The sequence below is a fragment of the Dermacentor andersoni genome, chromosome 7 (assembly GCF_023375885.2).
Source record: "Dermacentor andersoni chromosome 7, qqDerAnde1_hic_scaffold, whole genome shotgun sequence".
Lineage (NCBI taxonomy): Eukaryota > Metazoa > Arthropoda > Arachnida > Ixodida > Ixodidae > Dermacentor > Dermacentor andersoni.
Window position 1 is genome coordinate 174,053,353 of NC_092820.1, and position 20,761 is coordinate 174,074,113.

Sequence of the window (20,761 nt, forward strand, 5' to 3'; positions counted from 1 at the left end):
TTGTCAGTCCTATGCATTACATGACCTGCCCTACTCTTACTTGGTCTCTTTAAGACTTATCGGCTAATCCCTTTGGTTTATGATCCACACCGCTGACCCTGCATCCTAATGCAACACCTACCGTATTTACTCGCATAATGATCGCACTCGCGTAATGATCGCACCCCTGAATTTTGTCGTCAAAATTCGATTTTTTTTATTTCCCGTGTAATGATCGCACCCTGAACTTGCCGCAGCGATATGTCGTGTGCCAAGTTTAGCTAATAATGATCGCGCTTACCATCTGTCGAATGCTACGCGAACGACTCGTCTGCACGCACCAAACATTCTTAAGTAGATGCCTCATTTCATTACTTTCATCACTTTCCGCACTTCCATGGCTAAAAGACGTACAACCAAACTTGCCTTTATTATGGGTAGGCTTTATAATGGTTGTGGTTAACAAAAACAAAAAATGCTCCTTTCGATTCTTTTCATCTGCACTCGTGAGCACGCAACAAATCGCGTGCGGCAATCATAGTAGCCACGTTTACACTGATACGTTAAAAGTGTACCCTATTCATACGCCGACGCTTTTAACACAGCTAAGATATTCGCCTACCCTTAGCGGAAACGTGCCGTGTTAGGATAGTAGTGAAGACAGATGCCGCAGTTTCCGCAGCACGCCGGCCATGTGTTTCTATGTCACTGGCATCTAAGCATGCCCATCTCTGTTTCTGTCCCCTCAAAGTGGACATGGCTACGTTATTGCCGCAAACTTGCCAATATTAACGATATTATTCATCACTGATACGGAAGAAACTGTTTCAATGCACGTAATGTACTCACGAGAAGAAAAAAAAGATCGCGTTCGGCGCGGTCGGCTTGCTTTGCCGGCCGCCATTTTTGTTTTGGTGTCCTGCACCCGCATCCCGCAGCAAACGCAGGACGAAAAAAAATTTTTTTTTTTCTCGCGGGAAATTTAACCCGCGTAATGATCGCACCCCTGAATTTGTGTCAATTTTTCTGACAAAAAAGTGTGATCATTATGCGAGTAAATACGGTATCTTATTTGTTCCATCACTGGTTCTGCCGTTTCTAGCTTCTTATCAAGAGGTGGCAGGGAGCACAGGTGGAGCATTGCGTTCCTGTGATCAAGGTCCCCAGTTCAAATCCCCATCCAAGCAGCTCTATTTCTTAGGCATACATATTTATCCTTCAAGTTATGGGGCTCAACACTATATATGTAATAAGATATATGTAATTTTATGTGCTTACTTCGAATATGGGGCAGTTTTGTGCATCTCAGTTCATTGTAATTTTATATGATTGTTTCACTTAAATTTCTCTAAAACTTATGAAAAATCTGTTCCTCAGATTTTACTAAACAGCAGTGAGGTCGGTCTTATTGGATATTCTTTAACCCTTTGAAGGTTTTTGCCGTACATGTACGGCGGCGGTTTTCTGTCCCGCAAGGTCTTTGCCGTACGGGTACGGTTCCGACCCTCCGTTTGAAATCTCACGCCATAATGACGATGAGCGCTCATCGGGAGGTGCTGCCACCTCTTAGCACTTACAAGATGCGTTTGAAATTGGTGCTACCTTCTTGGGGAGATAAACAGAGCTGATTGCTAGCTTCAGCGCGTCGCTCAGACTGCGGCAACGCCCCTTTGGCGGTTTCGGTTTCGCCGCGTGATCGCAACAGAGGCGTGCGAAACCTCATGTTTTTCTTTGTTGGCACTCTCTTGCAGGGCGGTGGAAGTTGATTTCTATCTTGATTGGCGCTGCTCTTAGCTTGCTTATCAGCGCCGTTCGTGAGGTATTCTCGCTCTCAGTGGCAACGCGGTTTCGGTTCCGCCGCGTGATCGCAACGGAGGCGTGCGAAACCTCATGTTTTTCTTTGTTGGCACTCTCTTGCAGGGCGGTGGAAGTTGATTTCTATCTTGATTGGCGCTGCTCTTAGCTTGCTTATCAGCGCCATTCGCGAGGTATTCTCGCTCTCCGCGGCAACGCGCTTACGCGAGAGGGTGCCTCAGACCTCTGCCCAAGGCAGCCGCACGCAGAGATGGCATGTGTGCGCCGACACAACTCCTCGCTTCAAGAGAACAGACACGCATTTTAGGTGTGCAGACTGCGATAAGGCGCTGTGCGTAGACCCGTGTTTCAAGGAGTACCACGCTCGGAAATACTATTGAACATTTTGCAGTTCTGAGTGATGCCGACACCAAAATACTGTTCCTAATTATTTTTGACTATTTATTCCCGACTTAATACATTTTGTACATTCAAGATCCGCAATAAAGTAATTTGACCACCTGGGAAAGTTTTTTTCAAAATAATTCGACCCTCAAAGGGTTAATCATGCCGAAGCCATTGATACCTTGTTTAGCGATGTCTGAGGAAGCTCTCCCCTTAATTGTCGCGTGAGGAGTGTGTACCAGTGCAAAGTTATGTGTGTTAAACGTGTCAGGACACATGCTAGCAATAATGATGTCTCTGAGTGAATGCAAACGTGTCAAGTGTCCAGAACAGCACTCACTGCAATATACGCATCCGTTTTGTCAATGAGAGCAGCCAAGCAACCAATGACTGTTGCAGTGTTCCTTGATTTGGGACTTTTTTTTCTTCACCACCACCAGGATGGAATGGGCAAAAGTCAAGCAGCAATGGACCATGCACCACCACCGGTGGCGGGCAAGCCCCAGTCGAACCATCCACCCGAGCACCAAAGGCTGTCGCACGAGCAGGTCTGTCTGCTTTGCACACTGTTCGCAGCTCCATTGTGACCTAATTGTTGTTACTCTCTGCACGAATATAGCACAAAATTTGCATGGGTGTACAGTTGTCGACCAATAATTTGGACTTGATGGGGATCGCCAAAACGTCCGAATAATCGGGAGTCCAAAATACCGAAGTAACCCAAATTTTTTGGAGATACTTTCAATGGTGCATGACTGTAGCACAAGACACATCGATGTCTAGTAGCAACGGCATTCTTGGCACAGTGCCAAGCACATTATCTTATCACTGTATGCAAAAATTGTCATGAAAAATGTCGCAAAAGTGAAAGTATCTTTCAAAAGTGGTCGTTTGTAAGTACGGCCCAAGTTTGTCAATGTTTGTTTCTGCACGTAAGTACGCTTGCCCTTGCCTAGACGTTCCACAGTCATAATTTGCTAGCAATTCCTTTTATGTTCTTCCTTTTCACATTTTTCACGCTATGTCAGTGATCAGAGCAATGCTCTGCATGTGTTACCAACAGGGTCAGCCGGCCATGAACAGTGGACAATATGAGTGGCATAGAAAAGAGCGAAAGACGCCTCTACAAAATTGCGGCCATGTCCAGTACAACCTTGTTCATAGATTTAGGAAAAAAACTGGGAGAAAAAAACGTACTGACCAGGAAAAAGCGCGATCAGAAGTAACTACAAAAATTTGACAGACTCAACTATTCTTGACATCTATGTAAATGTGAAACGTCGTTGCACGAGACGCCCGCCGACGCGCGTTGAGCTCGTGGTGCTCCGGTGACCCGAGACACATTTTGTCGTTTTCCTATAGCATGTTGATTTAAGAGGGCGACGGGAAACCGAAACCAAATCGAGCTGGTGGGTGATGCTGGATGTCGCCCAAGCGAAATGCGATGCCCACATCGCTCTGCTTGCAGCAGGGAACGGCGGTGCATTTGGATTATCGCCTACTAAAAGCATGCAGTATGCTACCAATGGCACTACGCCCCACGCGCTGTAAAACAGGTAGGTGAAGATGCTTATTGCAGTAGGTTTGGCAGCGACAGCTGTGAATGCTGCGTACGACGACCCGGACGGAGATTTGCTGGTGCTGGAATAAGAAACTGAAGAAACTGTGCACGCCGTCGTTTTCACATGAGGCGGGCGGCTATATATGGGGCCCTATAATGTAAAACTATTGCCTTTGTTTTTATTCCAATCTCCTGACGTCGAATCTATGTAACCACAGACGCAAGCATCAAGCAGTAACCCAAAGCATTATTCGAAAAGCCCAATCAAACTCGCTTCTCGTTTGTAGCATGTCTATTTCTTTTGCTTTCAAAGCAAATACCATTGCCTGCATTGAGCAGTTTTTCTTATCCTAATTGGCTGAGGAGAGGTGAGGAGCACGCTCAAATGAAGAGAGTTTCAATGGGGCCGAGCCAGTGCACTGAAAGTAGATAGCTGGATGAGCAGGGTAGTGCCGGCGTCTGCGATTGGTACGCTTCCTGTTACTTAGCTTGCGGTGGCTGGTCAAAAATCGCGGCGCCGTGCAACAGAAGGTTAAAAATGCCGTTAAAATGGATCCTCGGCAAAGGAGAGTTGACAGAGCAATGTCGTATATGTGCCGCAAGGTCTCGATAATGTTATACTGTCATGCAAAATCTTATACAGTCAAACCCGGCTATATCGAACTCGCAAAAAAACGCCTATCAGTTCGATATAGAGCATAATTCGATATAAGCCTGCTAAATAATTGGATGTCATAAAAGCACATACCATTTATAAAATCACTTTATTGGCGAAACTAGCTTAGTTTCGCATAAATTAGTCCTGCATTTTCTTCTGCTTGGGCAATTTCGCTGCCTGCAACGCACGCACTTCCCCACGTTGTCTAGAGTCCGAGCAGCTGAGGCCGCAACCTTCCGCATTCGCGCAGAAGCACCGGACTAATGCGAGTGCACCAATCACTTCGGAGGATGTGGGCAAAGGACCGTAGTTGCTTTCCTCAACGCGCCTACTTTCATTTGTGCTCGGTACGATGTCGGCGATGTAGTCTTCGTTTCGGGATCTGCCGTCGTCGCGACACCATCATCTGCACTCACAAACTCGTCCACCGTTGATTCGAATGTCCCTGAAATTTTGACAGCTCGCTCCAAACTTCGGCAACACCGGCAACGGCTTCATCGCATTCATCAGAATTTGCAGTCATCACCGAGCACGCGGAAACCGGCACGTGCGTACGCGTCGGGCGCCATGGGCACCGGGTTGCGAGTCTGGCCACTTTAGCCCTAATCGTGCCGAGAGTGCTCCTCTGAATCTTGCACGCTGCGGGGACATCGCGTTCGACGCGATTTGTGATTTCGATCTTCACGACGAAAGGCGAATTCTGCCGCTTCATCACGGCAACACTGCTGGAGAAGGCCCACAAGGCGCAAACACGATAAACCAGAGAAGCAGCCAGACAGCTCGCACTTTCGCCATCTTGCACGAAGAGCGCACAAGAGCCTCTGATTGGCTGTCTGAGCAAGCGCTGTAGGCGGGCCAGGATCATTTTTTTGCTAGGAAGTGTCGATAGATAGCGATCTAAAGAAAGGAAGGACGCTTGATTCTGCAACCCGTGAGGGAGCACGGTGAAGCGTCGTCAGGGGAGAGGGAGTGGGAAGTGAAAGATGATAGAGAAAGAGGGAGGATAATAGACTTCACTACGCGCGACAGGGGGGAGTGTCGACGGCTCGCCCGAACAGCCCGAGGCAGCGCGGTCGCGGTAGGGAGAGCGGTTGATGGAGCCGCGCCACCGGGTTTCCCCGCTACCGCGAGGGAAAGCCAACTTCTGGGGGCACTTTTCCGCCGCTTGACGTTCGATATATCGGGAGTCACTGCAATATTTGTTCGATGTAAGCGTAATTTTTGCTATATATACTCATTGTAACTATACCGTGACCAGAAATTGTTCGATATATAGAATAATTCGATGTAAACGGGTTCGATATAGTCGGGTTCGACTGTACGCAAATAAAGCCATGCCCCTGGCAGCTAAGGGTAGCCAGTGCAACAGCGATCAGCGGGCAGCCATCTTCTGTTCCTTTAGGAACAGGGCAGTCTCCGGCTATTCACAAAAGCTTTCAGTTTTGTTGGGCATATTAATGCATCTTGAACGCATACACTTTACTTTGACGTGGTAAGTTCTTGTGGTTGCCTTTTTCGCAATTAGTGAAAAAGGCATCGATTCAGAAATTGTTATTTTTCTTTCATTCGGTTTAATCATGCATAATCACTGTATACAGTCGCCGACCGTTTATTCGGACCTCACGGGGACTGCGGAAATGTCCGAATAAACAGGTGTCCAAAAGAAACAGATTCAGAAAAAAAAAATCCTTTATTTCCATGCCCTTATTCGGGCGTGGCAGCAGGCGCGAAGAAATCGTGAATGCGCCGTTGCACGCTGTTCCGTTTATGCGCAATCAGATCAGCCTCAATCTCGGAGAGGGTCGTGCGGTCACTGTTGGCGGCTGAAAGCACAGTCACTGCTTGTACAAGCCTTGCATGCGACGGCAGCGGCGCACATGGTGCGTCATCCTCCGACTCAGAGTCATCATCCGGTGGGGCAGCACAAACCTGACGAATGATCTTGTCGTCGAAGTTCTGCGCACGTCAGTACAGCACTGTCAGCATCTGTAAAACTATCAAATGAGACAGTGTCCGGCATCGCAATGCAACCACTGCGCAAGTCTTGAAGAACATTTTCGGCTTGAGTAGGGAGCACATCTGAAGGCGACAGATCTGGGGCCTCCATGGCACTCACTTCATCGGTTATAACATATCCAGCGTGCCCAAAACAGTTCTGTAGAGTGGCAGGGGTCACCGCCTTCCAGGCATCCGCCGACAGAAGGCTAACAGCGTACTGCTTGCCGCCGTCGATGCAGATGACCATGCGGTTCAAGAGGCGTGCTCTGTAGAGGACCTTCAAATTTTTTATAATGCCCTGGTCCATGGGCTGGAGGACACTCGTGGTGTTGGGCGGCAGGAATTCCAAGCGGGTGCACTCGAGATCATGGATGTAACCGTGTGCACCGCAGTTGTCCACAAAAAGCAGTACCTTCCGGTTTTGCGACTTGAACTTCCTGTCAAGTTTGCAGACGTAGTTGCTGAAGAGCTGCTGCGTGATCCATGCTTTTTTGTTGGCCTCATACCACACGGGCAGCGACTTCACTCCCTTGAAGCACCTCGGGCTTTTTGATTTGCCTATCACAAGAAGCGGAAGCTTCTCTGTCCCCGACATGTTGCTGCCTACCATGATGGTGACGCGCTCTTTACTACGCTTCCCGCCGTGGCAGGGATCGCCAGACACAGAAAGGGTCTTATCAGGCAGCATCTTATAGAATAGAGCGGTTTCGTCACAGTTAAAAACGTTGTCTGGCGAAAACTGGGACAACAGCGACTCCAGAGTCTCCGAGCGATAATTTGCAACAAAGGTCCGGTCGACGGCACCACTCTCGCCGCACATCCTCTTGAAAGCGAGGTCGTACCTTTTTTTGAAGTTACGGAGCCATCCGTAACTGAACATAAAGCCCTTGATGTTCATCCGGAGAGCGAGCATCTCTGCCTTCTGCTTCAGAAGGTCTCCAGACACAGGAATCCGCTTGGCAACTGTAGCACACTGCCACATGTGGAGGGCTTCTTCGAGCTTCAGGTAGCTGCCGTCTCTAAAATTTTTCCTTTCCAAGCTGGAGGAAGACTTCGTTGCTTCGCCAAGAATCTTCGTCTTGTTTCTCATGTAATCCGAGACCGTCTGCTTCGAAATGTTAAATTCTCGAGCAACTCCGCTTTCAGACCAGCCGCTCAGGACTTGCTGCACAATGGCAATCTTTTTCGCCATTGACATTCTGGTATATTTAGTACCACGCTTGCCAGCATTTCCCAGCACAGTCTGCGCGGGCACTATCGGCGCCATTGGACACTTGACACTATGTTTCCGTATACTAACACGTTCGATCACCGCGGCCTCGACACAGCACACAATGCAAACACCACTGCGCTGTCACGCCGGCACCATTCGCACAAACTAAAAACGTGGCCTACTCGCAGCGTCGTGCACGAAGAAAGAAACAAATCAGCTGCTGGATTGCCTTGACATGGCTATGGTGATATGGCTTACTAAGCTGAGACTGGAACTGCTGTAGTCACTCATAGCCACTCTACCGAACCAGGCAGAAACGATGATGATGGGCGGGGATTTTCAGTAGCGCCACCTTGTGGGGCAGCAAGGAGGCTCAGTTCAAAACAAAAATGACGTTCAGCAAGTCGAGCCATGCACCGGACAGAGTCGGTGGGGGCAAGTGCCATCGATCGAGTTGGCTCAAGGAGTGTCAGAAAAATCGGACGAGAGGTTGCAAGGTGTCCGAACTTTCGGCAGTTGTTATACATTATGATCTATGGGGAGAATGGCGGGGCCACGAAGCTGACCTAATAATCGAGCATGTCCGAATTTTTGGAGTCCGGAAAATCGGTCGGCGACTGTACGCACCATATCAAATGGGGCGCTATCACGGTTTTCATGACGTTGCGTGACAGACAGGCACAGTGGGTGGTGGCTCAAAAATGTTTTGATCTATCGTGTAGGGCTGATTGCAAAATTGGAATAGAAAAGTTTGGAATAGCTTTACGTTATAGCACCCCTGTTCTCGATCCCGCGCGCCTCACACCTTTTCTTGTTCACATGGGATCTAGCGACTGCAAAACGTATACAATCGCAGTCTGCAGCGGGAAACAACGTCGCGTTGCGGATATCGCCTAATAAAACCGTGCACTGCACTTCCGACGGCACCACGCGCTGTGAAACAGATAGGTGAGGATGCTTATCGCAGTGGGATTGGCGGTGATAGCTGGGAATGCCGTGTGCGACGTCCCCGGAGAAGATCTGCTGGTACCGAAACGTCGAACTAAGTGCGCACCGGCGTTTTCACGTGAAGCGGGCGGGCGAGTATTGTGGTGGAGCTGCCGCAGCAGGCAGCTATATACTGTTCTCAATTGCGTGCACTTCACACATTTTCTTGTTCACGTGGAATCTAGCGGCTGGAAAACGTATCATATGATCGCAGTTTGGCGACATACTGAACATTGGTGCCCAAGAATCATGTTTTCCGGGAACGTATGAACTGGTAAAAAATGAATAACTCTACTGTGTCATTTTTTTTGTGTGTGTTCACGGGAACGTATGTAACGGGAACGCATCAACGAGGTTCCAATGTATTTCAACCATTGTCATGCTGTCGCTACAGGTAGATGAAAGTACAGTCATTGCCTGCACCGAATTCTCTTTGGCGACCACTAGATCGACTAAGCTTTGGTAGTTTCAGTACAGCCAAACCCACTTATAACAATACTGGTTTTAACAGTATATCGATTATAACAATGAAAAGCTGCTGCACCGTCAACTTTTGTATGTTTTCTATGGGGAAATATCCTGCGTACTACAATGTCCTCATGCCACATTATCGGTTATAACGATGTGGTCTGGCTGCTGGATGTCCGTGTCGAAATGGATGTCCGGATGGAATACGAAATCCTTAAAAAGAAAAAAGTGAAATAGGAGCCGCTGCACGATAGCCCGCCACCCCAACTGCCGCCGCACGCTTCTCTACATGAGAGATGCACGCCAGCCTTGTGCGCATCTCTCCCATCACCCTTCCACCCCTCCGAACACGAATGGGCTGCGCCTGTAGCTCTGCACCATGCCACCCTCTAAAACACAAATGGACCGCGCCAACTGCACTGCTGGCGCTGCTCCCAAATTGCTTACTGGGCCGTCACAGTTGGTTCTTTATTCTGTGGCCCTCGTTCTATGCAATTCTGTTACGGATTAAGTCGCTCGTGCTTGTCTTTGTTCGTTATGTTGAAGTAATTCCTGGCCACATTGTTTCTCAGCCTCAATTGACTCGCCGCCGAAATGGAAGGTGGCTGATCTGCCCACTGATCATCAGCATTGCACAACATTCTCGGTGAAAAGAAAGCTCACTGCTATAGATTTGAAAACGAAGTGCTTCTAACCGATGAAGCGATCATCGTGAACGGGCTTGCATTGGATAGCCACAGTGACAGCCATGACAGCAGCGCTGACGCAGTAGGACAGGCTGCCTCAGCAATGTCCCCGCGGGAGGTACTGTAGGTGATTCAGTCCCTCATGGGCTTGTTTTCTCAAGGGACCTTCCGCTTCACTACGTGGAGTACCTGGATACCTTGGAGAAGGATGTTGGCAAGCTTCGCGTAAAGCAAGCAAGGCTGACGGACGTGTGGTTTTGTTGTGGAGTGGAAGCCAGTGGAAAGTACGTGGCGAGATGCTTGTGGCGATCACGTCCCAGCGTTTCTTCTGGATTTCTTGAGCAGCGATGCTGCCACAACAACCTTCCTGCATTTTTTAAAAGGCGCCTTTTGGGGCCACCAAACTGATGCCTCAGTGGAGCTCGTATGTCACTTGCTGCCCGTGACCCCTCTTAGCATTTGTTATAGCAGTGCTATTCTCGGAACGACGACAGCCGCGGCTTGTTAATCACACGTGATTGGAGCGCACAGGAAGCAGAGTTAAACTGTTAAACGAGTCAGCACAATCAGAAGCCTGATGGAGGAAGGTGGTGGGGAGGAGGACTGGCCTCCCCACCATTATAGTTTTCTTGGAACAGCTACGCTCTCCCCCATTTTTTTTTTTTTTTTCTTTATGCAACCCGGTTTTAACAATGGAATTTTCGTGGCACTGGAACATTGTTATAAGTGGGTTCAACTGAATCACGGATCTTGGAACGAAAATATCGCATTTCTGCTTGACTCAATGTCCATATTGGCGCACGGTCATGCAGTCATAGTCCATATTATTGCATTTATTATTGCAATTATTGCAAGCTGTCCAGAATTTTGGTCATCCTTATGCATTAAGTCTATAGGGCTAGTAGCAGTGCTGCGGGGCTGACCGAATAATCAAGCATGTCCGAATTATCTATGTATGAATAATTGGTTGCTGACTGTATATGTGTTGACTATGTGTATTTGTGTACATGCATATGTGTGTTTGTGGTGGGCCAGTATTCATGTGCATATTTGCGTGCACGCGTGAAATTACCAGCTTAAGAAAACACCTCGTATTCAGAATTGTGTTCCTGTTATATCACTATTTCCTTTTCGTGTTGCCAATTCTCCTATGTTGTTTTGTGGATAGTTCTGTCTGTATGTTGACTCAGTAATACTCTTTCTGACCAAATTCTGTCTGAAGTTCTCTTTATTCACAATTCATGCAACAATCTCTGTGGTTCCTAGGGGGTTTGAACTATAGCACTGGCTGACTGCATACCAGGCTCAGAATAATGTAAAACTATACCAATCTGTATTTATATCAAATCAGCCATTAGCCTTCAGTGATAGGTCAAAATGGTTCGGGCCCAGCTTATATGGGCGGGCGGGCTGCGCCCATTTGGGCAGAGACCGAGCGATTCTGACCTATCTGTGAGGGCTAATGGCAGATTTAAAATAAAAACAGATTGGAATACCGTATGTACTTGATTGCAACGCGCACTCATTTTCCGTGACCAAAAATGGAATGAAAAACAAAAACAAAAAAACACCCTCAATTGTTATGCATATGTTTTTGTTGTGACCTTAAAAAGGAAGTCTTTTACTGTACTGCACACCTCATTCTTTCACACAGAAATAAAACTTTCTCTCATTTGGAAAAAGAAAGATTTACTTTCTATGCACTAAAGTTCATCATCAACATCATCAGCAGCAGCCTATTTTATGCCCACTGCAGGATGAAAGCCTCTCCCTGCGATCTCTAATTACCCCTTCCTGCGTCAACCGATTTCAACCAGTGCCCGCAAATTTCCTAATTTCATCACTCCGCCTAGTCTTCTGCCGTCCTCGACTGCGTTTTTCCTTTCTTGGTACCCATTCTGTAACCCTAACGGTCCAACGGTTATCGAACCTGCGCAATACATAACCTGCCCAGCTCCATTTTTTCCCCTTAATGTCAATTAGAATATCAGCTATACCCGTTTGCTCTTTGATCCAAACCGCTCTCTTTCTGCCTCTTAACATTATGCCTAGCATTCTTCGTTCCACCGCTCTTTGTGCGGTCCTTAACTTGGTCTCAAGCTTCTTTGTCAATCTCCAAGTCTCTCCCCATATGTCGGCAATGGTAAAATGCACTGATTGTACACCTTCCTTTTCAGTGATAATGGTAAGCTTCTAGTCGGGAGCTGAAAATGTCTGCCGTATGCGATCAAACCCACATTTATTCTTCTATGAATTTCCTTCTCATTATCAAGGTTCCCTGTAATTAGCTGACCTAGGTAAACGTACTCCTTTAAAGACTCTAGAGGCTAACTGGCAATCCTGAGCTCTTGTTCCCTTGCCCGGCTATTCATCATTATCTTCGCCTTCTGCATATTAATCTTCAACCCCACTCTTCACATCTCTCTATTAAGGTCCTCAATCATTTGTTGTAGCTCCTCTGCAGCGTTGCTGTATAAAACAATGTCATCAGCAAACTGAAGGTTGCTGAGATATTCGCCATCGATCCTTACTCCTAAGCCTTTCTAGTTTAGTAGCTTGAATACTTCTTCCAAGCACGCAGTGAATAGCATTGGAGAGATTGTGTCTCCCTGTCTGATCCCTTTCTTTATAGGTATCTTGCTGCTGTTCTTATGTAGAATTAAGGTAGCTTTGGAATCTCTGTAGATATCTTCCAAGGTATTTACGTAAGCGGTCTGTACTCCGTGATTGCATAATGCCTCTATGACTGCTGGTATCTCTACTGAATCAAATGCTTTTTCGTAATTTTTGAAAGCCTTATAGAGAGGCTTATTGTACTCTGCAGATTTCTCTATAACCTGAATAATGACATGGATGTGATACATTGTAGAGTATCCCTTCCTGAAGCCAGCCTGTTCCTTTAGTTGACTAAAGTACAGTGTTGCTCTTATTCTATTGGAGATTATTTTGATGAATATTTCATATAATACTTGGGAGTAAGCTAATGGGCCTATAATTTTTAAATTCTTCAACGTCTCCTTTTTGTGGATTAGTATAATGCTTGCATTTTTCCAGTTTTCTGGGACCCTTGCCATCGATAGACGCCTCGTATAAAGAGCCGCCAGCTTTCCAAGCATTATATCTCCTCCCTTTTTGATTAAATCGACTGTTATTCCGTCTTCTCCCGCCGCTCTTTCTCATTTCATGTCTTGCAAGGCCCGTCTCACCTCATCACTAGTTATAGGAGGAGTTTCTGTATCCTGTTCATTACTGTTTCTAATGGAGGTATCCTGACTCCTCTGGGTACTGTACAGGTCAGTATAGAATTCTTCAGCTGCTTTTATTATACCTTCAAGATTGCTGATGAATAAAAAAGTAGCAGTTTCACCCAAAAGGTGAAGCATCGATTACGATAGCAAATTAGTAGACAGCTATGCAAAGTAAGGATAGTACTTTTATCGGCTGTATAATCGTGTAAACATTCCCTTACTAATTAAATTAACAAGCATGGTGTCATATGCGCACAAGTAAACATGAACTCATCTCACGCGATGACTGTGGAAACTCGTTATCAAAATGCTCGAGTGAGAAAGTGCGGTAGCAGGAGCGCGCGAATGGACCTTCGTGCTGCCTCTCACTTCAGTGCAAACTAAGCAATGAGAACACAGTACGATGCGCCTAGACGAGTAGACCATAGCGTAGACTCTGCCCCATCACAGATCATTTTCAAGATAGGGGCCACGTACGGCCGCATAATACGCTGTAGTAGCCTGAGTAGAACGCCTCTCCTTCTGTTCGCACCAGTCCTGCACGCAAGTTTCGGAAACTCTAAACACCCGTGATGTGGCCCGATTTCCGTCCGTCTCTGCACGCGTGATCACTTTCCCTTTAATTGCGGCATTATGATGAACTAGGCATGTGTTCGCAGTTGGCACTTCCACGCTGGTAGAGCTAACGCAGGAAAGGGGAAGACCAGCACATGGAGGAGGCTATGGCAGCTAATCTCGAAGCGGGGCCATTTTTAAATGGCGATGGCAATATGGCAACGCAGATTTAGTGTCTTACTCAATTCTAACACGTATGCCCATTTTGGACCTATTCTATGGGAAAAAAGTGCGCGTTAGATTACAGTAAATATAGTAGTTTTACGTTATACTAGCCCAGTGCAATACAATTTGCATACTGCCTCTTGGACAGGAAGGTGTTTCAAAGTAAGATGGTAATTTTTTTCAAACATGGTAGTGCCTCTGTGAAGCCACCATGTGGTTGTGCCTCCTGTGATGTGCAAGCACACTTATTTGTACAAGTACTACTGGCACTGCACATTCATTTCACAATAGGCATTCTAAAGTAGTGCTGTACTGCATTGCTCGCAGTTCCGAGCAGCGCTGCAGATGGTGGTGAGTTCAGGTGACCCTCGTGACAACTTGGACAACTTTGTGAAGATTGGTGAAGGCTCGACTGGCATTGTGTGCATAGCTACCGAGAAGCCCAGTGGCCGCCAGGTTGCCGTCAAGAAGATGGACCTTCGCAAGCAGCAGCGCCGGGAGCTTCTGTTTAATGAGGTCAGCAGCGGTGACAATGTGCATGCTTCAGTTTTGCGAAACTGTGTGGATAGAAAGACTTCAATGAGACCTGGAGATGTTAGCCTAGTGAAAATGCCTGGCATGCTACTGTAGATGATTCCGGTGAAAGATCAAATAAAAATGAATAGAAAAGAAACTAATGAGAGAAAGAAAACAGTAAATTGAAAAAGAAATTGCAAGCAATAAGCTAACAGTGCCTTTGTTGAGGCAAAGCAGAAGCTGCATTCCCCAATGTCCAAGAAGACCTTGCAGTTAAGGCGTGCATCTTGATGGAGGTTCAGTACATTCAAAGTTACTCCCTAATTTTTTAATGGGGTCGAGATGCAAAGACACCTGTTTACCGTGTATCAGGTGCAATGTTAAAGAACCCCTGGTGGTCGAAATTAATCTGGAGTCCCTCACTATGGCATGTCTCATAATCATAGTGTGGTTTTGGCACATAAAGCTTCAGCATTTGATTTAATTATTTCCTTCATTTGTATAACATTCTCATGTGCATATTATACGGGCCAAATCTTCATGATCATTGCATCTGCAAACCTGTGTACTTATGAGGCATAACAATCTTGGAAAGTTCTGCTATAGAGGGGGGGTCTATGCTCTTCCTTCAGCATGGTAGACTGTGTCACTGTGCAAATAAGCCAAATTAGGGCACTTCTCTTCAAAAAATCTTCATTACGGTATAGCCTTGTTGCAGCCCCTTTAACGACGCCTGCACAGGTGGTGATCATGCGGGACTACCATCATCCAAACATAGTTGAGATGTACGACAGCTTCCTGGTGGGCGACGAGCTCTGGGTCGTCATGGAGTTCCTCGAAGGTGGAGCCCTCACCGACATTGTCACACATGCCAGGTCAGTAGTGCAAAGGCTCTGATGTCTGCTGTGCGCTATTCCTTTAGCAGGGTGTCTTCCAACCGGTAAAACCAGGAATTATCAGCGAATTTGTGTTTCCATCAGGGAAAATTAGCTGGAAATTTTTTTTAAAAAGAACGAAAGTCGCGCTAATGCTGGCTCGAGTAACATAAAGGAACCGTAATGAATCGTCTTTGACGCCGTGTCATCAGTTGGAGGAGTTGCCAGTGTACAGTCCGTAGATTGATTTTTCTGAATGCCCAATTTTTGGGACATGCTCGAGAGTTTGGACGGCTTCGCGGCACCACCACGTACTTACTCCATAGTCTGTATAGGAACGTCTGAAATTTCGGACGCAAGAACCCTTCGGCCGTCCGATTTTCTGGACTTTTTGCCCTGACCGCAGTTCTGAAATGGCATTAATCAAAGCCACTACCACCACCATTTCAATCATCTCACCGCCCCGAACCGGCGCTCTCGCACGCAGATTAGCTGGAAGCCGTTGCCACCACCGCAGCACTGCTAAACCTAGCTACTTTGATGTTCGCTATTAAGCTTCTAGTCATTTGGTGCCGTGTTTTTTCATTGAAAGAATGTGCCGCTGTAAGCAATAGCACTAACTCTGCCTTTTTATAATCTTCGCGATTGGCTTCGGAGCTTGGAAAGCATAACGCATTGCATGATGCCGGTTTCCGAAAGTCAGCTTCGCCTAGATACAGCAATGTTACGTGCTGAAGCATACACGGAGGATTGCGGCGAAGGTTAACAGTTGTGGGAAAGGGCAATTGTCATGGGACACAGTATGTATTCCTTAATTATACCCGCCGTCTCCTGCCATAATACGAGCACCGATTTGCCTATTAAGTGCACTGGCAGGCATTCAGACCTTTTTCGGATATGACTGTGGTGATTGAGCCCTTAAGGGCAGTAAAAGACATGCATTTATTTTTTTGGACTGCCCAATCTTTCTTTCATTTTCACGGCCCTCAGGGTGTCCAAGAAATAGGATGTTGACTGTACGACTGACCGAAAGGATGATTCATATAGTCCATGGGGCAAACGCGAGGCGGAAGAGTACGAGAACAAACAGGACCGATGCATTGAGGAATGAACAGGAAAGGAAGTGTGTGCTGCCGCTTCTTTGAAGGAGCTTGAGCTCAAAAAACAGTGTTGACTCACGCCGAGATGCAGATGTCCCTCATTCAAACCAAAATAAACCCTTTAAAGCAGTGAAACGCAACAATGAGTCGCTTTGCGTTGGCTGAGAGCCAGGACAGTTGAGGTTGACTTTCCAGCTGCTGAGAGAGAATCTCACTTATTGCAATGTTCGGGCCTCATACCAATGAGCTTGCTGTCAGTTGATATAAATATCTTATATTCAAAAATGTTTGCTTCTGTATGCGTCTCTTTTTATTCACATTTGTATATGGTCGACCTGATTTGCAATGGGCTTTACCATTTTTTTTTTCAAAGATACAGCTAAACCGTGATATAACGAAATAGGTAAAGTCGACAGTTTGCTTCTTTATGTATTCAAATTCGACCTTTCATGCAAATAAGTACAGTTGCCGATCGATTTTTGTTACAAGGAAAGGGGCCGCAGAATTTTCCGAATGATTGGGTTTTCGAAAAAGCAAATTTGTACAAGAAAACAATTTATTTTAATGAATTTGGGAGTCGGCGACTCCCAAACACAATATCACAATTGTTGACAATATCTTCACATCAGCGGTACAAATTAAGCGAAGTCAGCCACTCTTTCGCGTGCACTCCGCCACTGCAACTAATAGCGTCGCCCATGCAGGGATGACGCTATCAGTTTCAGGGGCGGAGTGCACGCCCCTGCGCTTGCGGAAAACTTGGAAAACTCGGGGAATTTGGAAATGTAAACTTGGTAGACACCCTGTTTTAGCTGCATGGTTCGGTATACTTACTAGCACTAAAGGTGCATGCCTGTCATATTATGCTTGTGTTCCATAGCTCTGGGTTCTCATTTATTTATTTATTATTATCATTTTTTTTATGCAGAATGGATGAAGAGCAGATTGCAACAGTCTGCAAACAGTGCCTGAAGGCCTTGGCATTCCTCCATTCACAAGGCGTCATTCACAGAGACATCAAGTCGGACTCCATACTGCTGGCCAGTGATGGCAGGGTGCGTCACCAGTCTGGCTTTGTTCAGACATTTTCTGTACTCATGCAAAGGAAATGTGATTCAGCTCTCGCCTGTTCTGAAACTTCGCATCTTTGGTTATTTTTAGGGATGAAGATGCCAAATTGTGTTGTGGCTTTTTCATTGCCACATTTGTGGCAGTAATTACAGGTTGCATCAGTAATTTTGCTGGTACGTTTTCTATGCACATAACGTTGTTGGGTCGTGAGTGTGATCTCATCCTTGCTTGTTTACAAAACAAATTTGCGTTCATTCACTCGAGATGATGATGATAATAATAATAACGTATTTATTTGAATCTAGGCCGATAGTTTTTTTCAAATAATCATTGCAAAGGTAGCAGCAATGGTAGCAGCAACTCCCGATATATCTAATGTCAAATGGCGCTAAAGTACCCCCAGAAGTTGGTTTTCCCTCGCAGTGGCAGGGAAACCCACAAACACTTATGAAAAGTAGTTTAGCCCGGCGGTGCGCGGCTCTATTCACACGCTCTCCCTACCATGACCGTGCCGTGTTGGGCGAGCCGTCAACACACCCCTGCAAAAAATTATCCTGGCCTGCCGGCAGTGCTAGGTCAGACAGCCAATCACTCTCTTGTACCCTCGTCGTGAAAGTACGAGTTGTCTCGTTTCTTTTCTCATTCATTGTGTTTACACCTTGTGAGCCTTCTCCTGCAGTGTTGTGATGGCTAGTGCAAAGCGGCAGAATTTGCCTTTCGCCATGAAGCTTGAAATAATAAATAAGAGTCGAACGCAGTGAGAAGTCAGATGCTGCCGCAGCATACAAGACCATCTTGCATACAGCTCAGCATACAGCTCAGCACCATCTTGAAGAATAAGGGGGAGGCTAGCGCTAAAGCGGAGAAATGACCCAGTACCCGCAGCGCCCTGGTGTACGCACAGCCGTGTGTAGAGCTGGGCGTGTACAAGTGGTTAATCCAAAATTGCTTCAGACGTGCCAGCTTCTGCGTGCCCGGTGACGACTCTGAAAATTCTGAGAGTGTGATGAAGCCATTGCCGGTGTTGACGAAGTTTGGAGCGAACTGACAGAATTTCCGGAAGCCGTTGACAGATCAACGGACGACAAGTTTGTGAGTCCGGACGATGGTGTTGCGACCACGGGAAAGCCCAATAATGAAGGCTACATTGCCGACATAGTACCGAGCAAAAGTGAAAGTGGGCACAATGAGGAAAGCTACGACGGTCCTTTGCCCACATCCTCCGAGGTGATTGGCACACTCACACTAGTCCAGTGCTTCTGCGTGAATGTGGAAGGTTGCGGCCTCAGCTGCTCAGACTGTTTAGACAATGTGGGGAAGTGCGTGCTGTCACAGCAGCAAAGTTGCCCAGGCAGAAAAATAGAGGGCTATTTTATGCGTAACTAAGCGAGTTTTATCAGTAAAGTGCTTTTACAAATACTGTGTGCTTTTATGATTTCCAATACTTTAGCAGGCTAATATCAAATTATGCCTTATATCAAACCGACAGGTGTTTGTTTGCGAGTTCGATATAAGCAGGTTCGACTGTATTTTGCTATCCCCTTGAAGTTTAATGTATCCAGGGTCAATTGTAATAGCTGCTTTTAATCGTAGAAAAGATATAAAAGTACAAAGTGTGGGGATGCGAGACTCTCATGCGTCCCCTGGTATGTTGGTTTTTCCGCACGGCTCGCGTGGCCTGGCGCCCGCGGCGGTCGGAGTGGTTGAGGCGCAGTACGAGAGATGGCGCAAGTGTTGCGCTGCTAACGCCGCCGACAGGCGGGGTCACTTGGGCGCCGAGAGACAAGGTGCTTCCTCTTTCCCGGCGGATCGGCAAACAGCGTGGACGTCCCGCGCGCGCGCTGACCCATGCTTCTGCGAGACCGCCTCGCGTGGCCTGCCTTCGAACGCGCCACCGTTCACGTGACCGTACGCGCGAACGACCAGGCGTTGGGATCCAGCATGGGGCGAACATATTCGCTCGCTATCCGGTCGCGGTGAGTCGGACTTCTAGATTTGTCGCGCGCCCATCGGCATATTTTGTGGATAGCAACTCAGCTAGCAGGCATTGATCTATGAAAGGTGCAATAAATGCCCTTGTGATTGTTTGCACTACTGTACTGTCGTTCCTTTGTCCCAAGAGCACGGGAGGAGAATCCCACAAAAGTTTAGGCCTACCAAAGCCATAGTCGACTGGCAGGCTATGGGCAACCTTAGAACCATATGGGAGTCTACAGTACTGCACCGGTGCACATTGTTCACTTGCAGGTTAAGCTGTCAGACTTCGGCTTCTGTGCGCAAGTATCCGTGGAACTTCCCAAGCGCAAGTCTCTCGTGGGCACACCATACTGGATGGCACCAGAAGTGATCTCGCGGCTCCCGTATGGTCCTGAGGTGGACATCTGGTCCTTGGGAATCATGTGCATCGAGATGGTGGATGGTGAGCCACCATTCTTTAATGAGCCGCCACTGCAGGCCATGCGGCGCATCCGGGACATGCCACCACCAAAGCTCAAGAACACGCACAAGGTAAAGGCATGTTTCATAATACTGCATTCTTTTTACCGTACAAGTGAGTCACCTTACTGCAGCATATGCAACACAATAATCATTTCGTGTGCTGGTTGTTTCATAGTTAACTCTTTCGTTACCGCTAGAAATGTGCTCATATTTGGGGCTTTTATGTTTTAACATTTGATTTCAGGAGGTAGTAGTGGCAACATGTACAGTGATAAATAAGGTTATAGCCTGATCACTGGTATCTTCAATGGATGTATAGCAGTAATAATTGCTCGGAGAACTTCAAAGAAGCACCTTAAAGGGACACTAAAGCGAAACAATAAATCAGTTTAGACTAATGAAGCATTGTTTGAGAACCCTGCAGGCAGTCATTTCAGAAAGATAGTTTGATTATTAGATGAGAAAATTAAGGTCCAAGTATCAGTATTTGAATTTCGTGCCGAAACCCCAGCACCGATACGTCAGCGTGACGTCAGGGATCCTAAAGTATGTTTTCGCATTTGGGCCACGTTGGCTGAATAAAGGTTCCCGAAACTTGCCATGTTTATTATTTGGTTCCTTTAGAACACAATGTAGTCAATCTGTACCGCTATATGTAATTAGTAGGCCCTAGAAGGTGCCATCAAAATCCAAGACGTCACAGCCCCCAGGTGCGGGAACTTAAGTAGGGGTCGCCACCCGTATTTCGTTCTTGTGCTTTTTCTGGCTTACCAAATGTCTTATCATTGTAAGAGTGGTGTTTTTGGTGTTGTAGAACGGTAATTTACTGATGCAGAAGAAATCATTTTTCACTTTAGTCTCCCTTTAAGGAACACAAGTGCAAATAATAATTTGCTATTTTTAGTACATGTACGGAGAGTTAAAAAAATATAACTAAAATATGCGAAATATGCATCTGGTTCCTAGCTCCCAAAGTTTATAAG

At 46.6% G+C, this 20,761-nt stretch overlaps 1 protein-coding gene across 1 annotated transcript in view; it reads left to right on the top strand.

The window, feature by feature from the left end:
• The window catches only part of mbt (serine/threonine-protein kinase PAK mbt), a 123,144-nt gene that overhangs the window by 77,085 nt on the left and 25,298 nt on the right, over positions 1-20,761 (top strand). Inside the window, exons 8-12 of the mRNA XM_050180185.3 lie at positions 2,619-2,726; positions 14,105-14,293; positions 15,035-15,168; positions 17,197-17,323; positions 19,587-19,847. Of these exons, the coding sequence (XP_050036142.1) occupies positions 2,619-2,726; positions 14,105-14,293; positions 15,035-15,168; positions 17,197-17,323; positions 19,587-19,847 (819 nt within the window). The remainder of the gene's footprint in view (positions 1-2,618; positions 2,727-14,104; positions 14,294-15,034; positions 15,169-17,196; positions 17,324-19,586; positions 19,848-20,761) is intronic.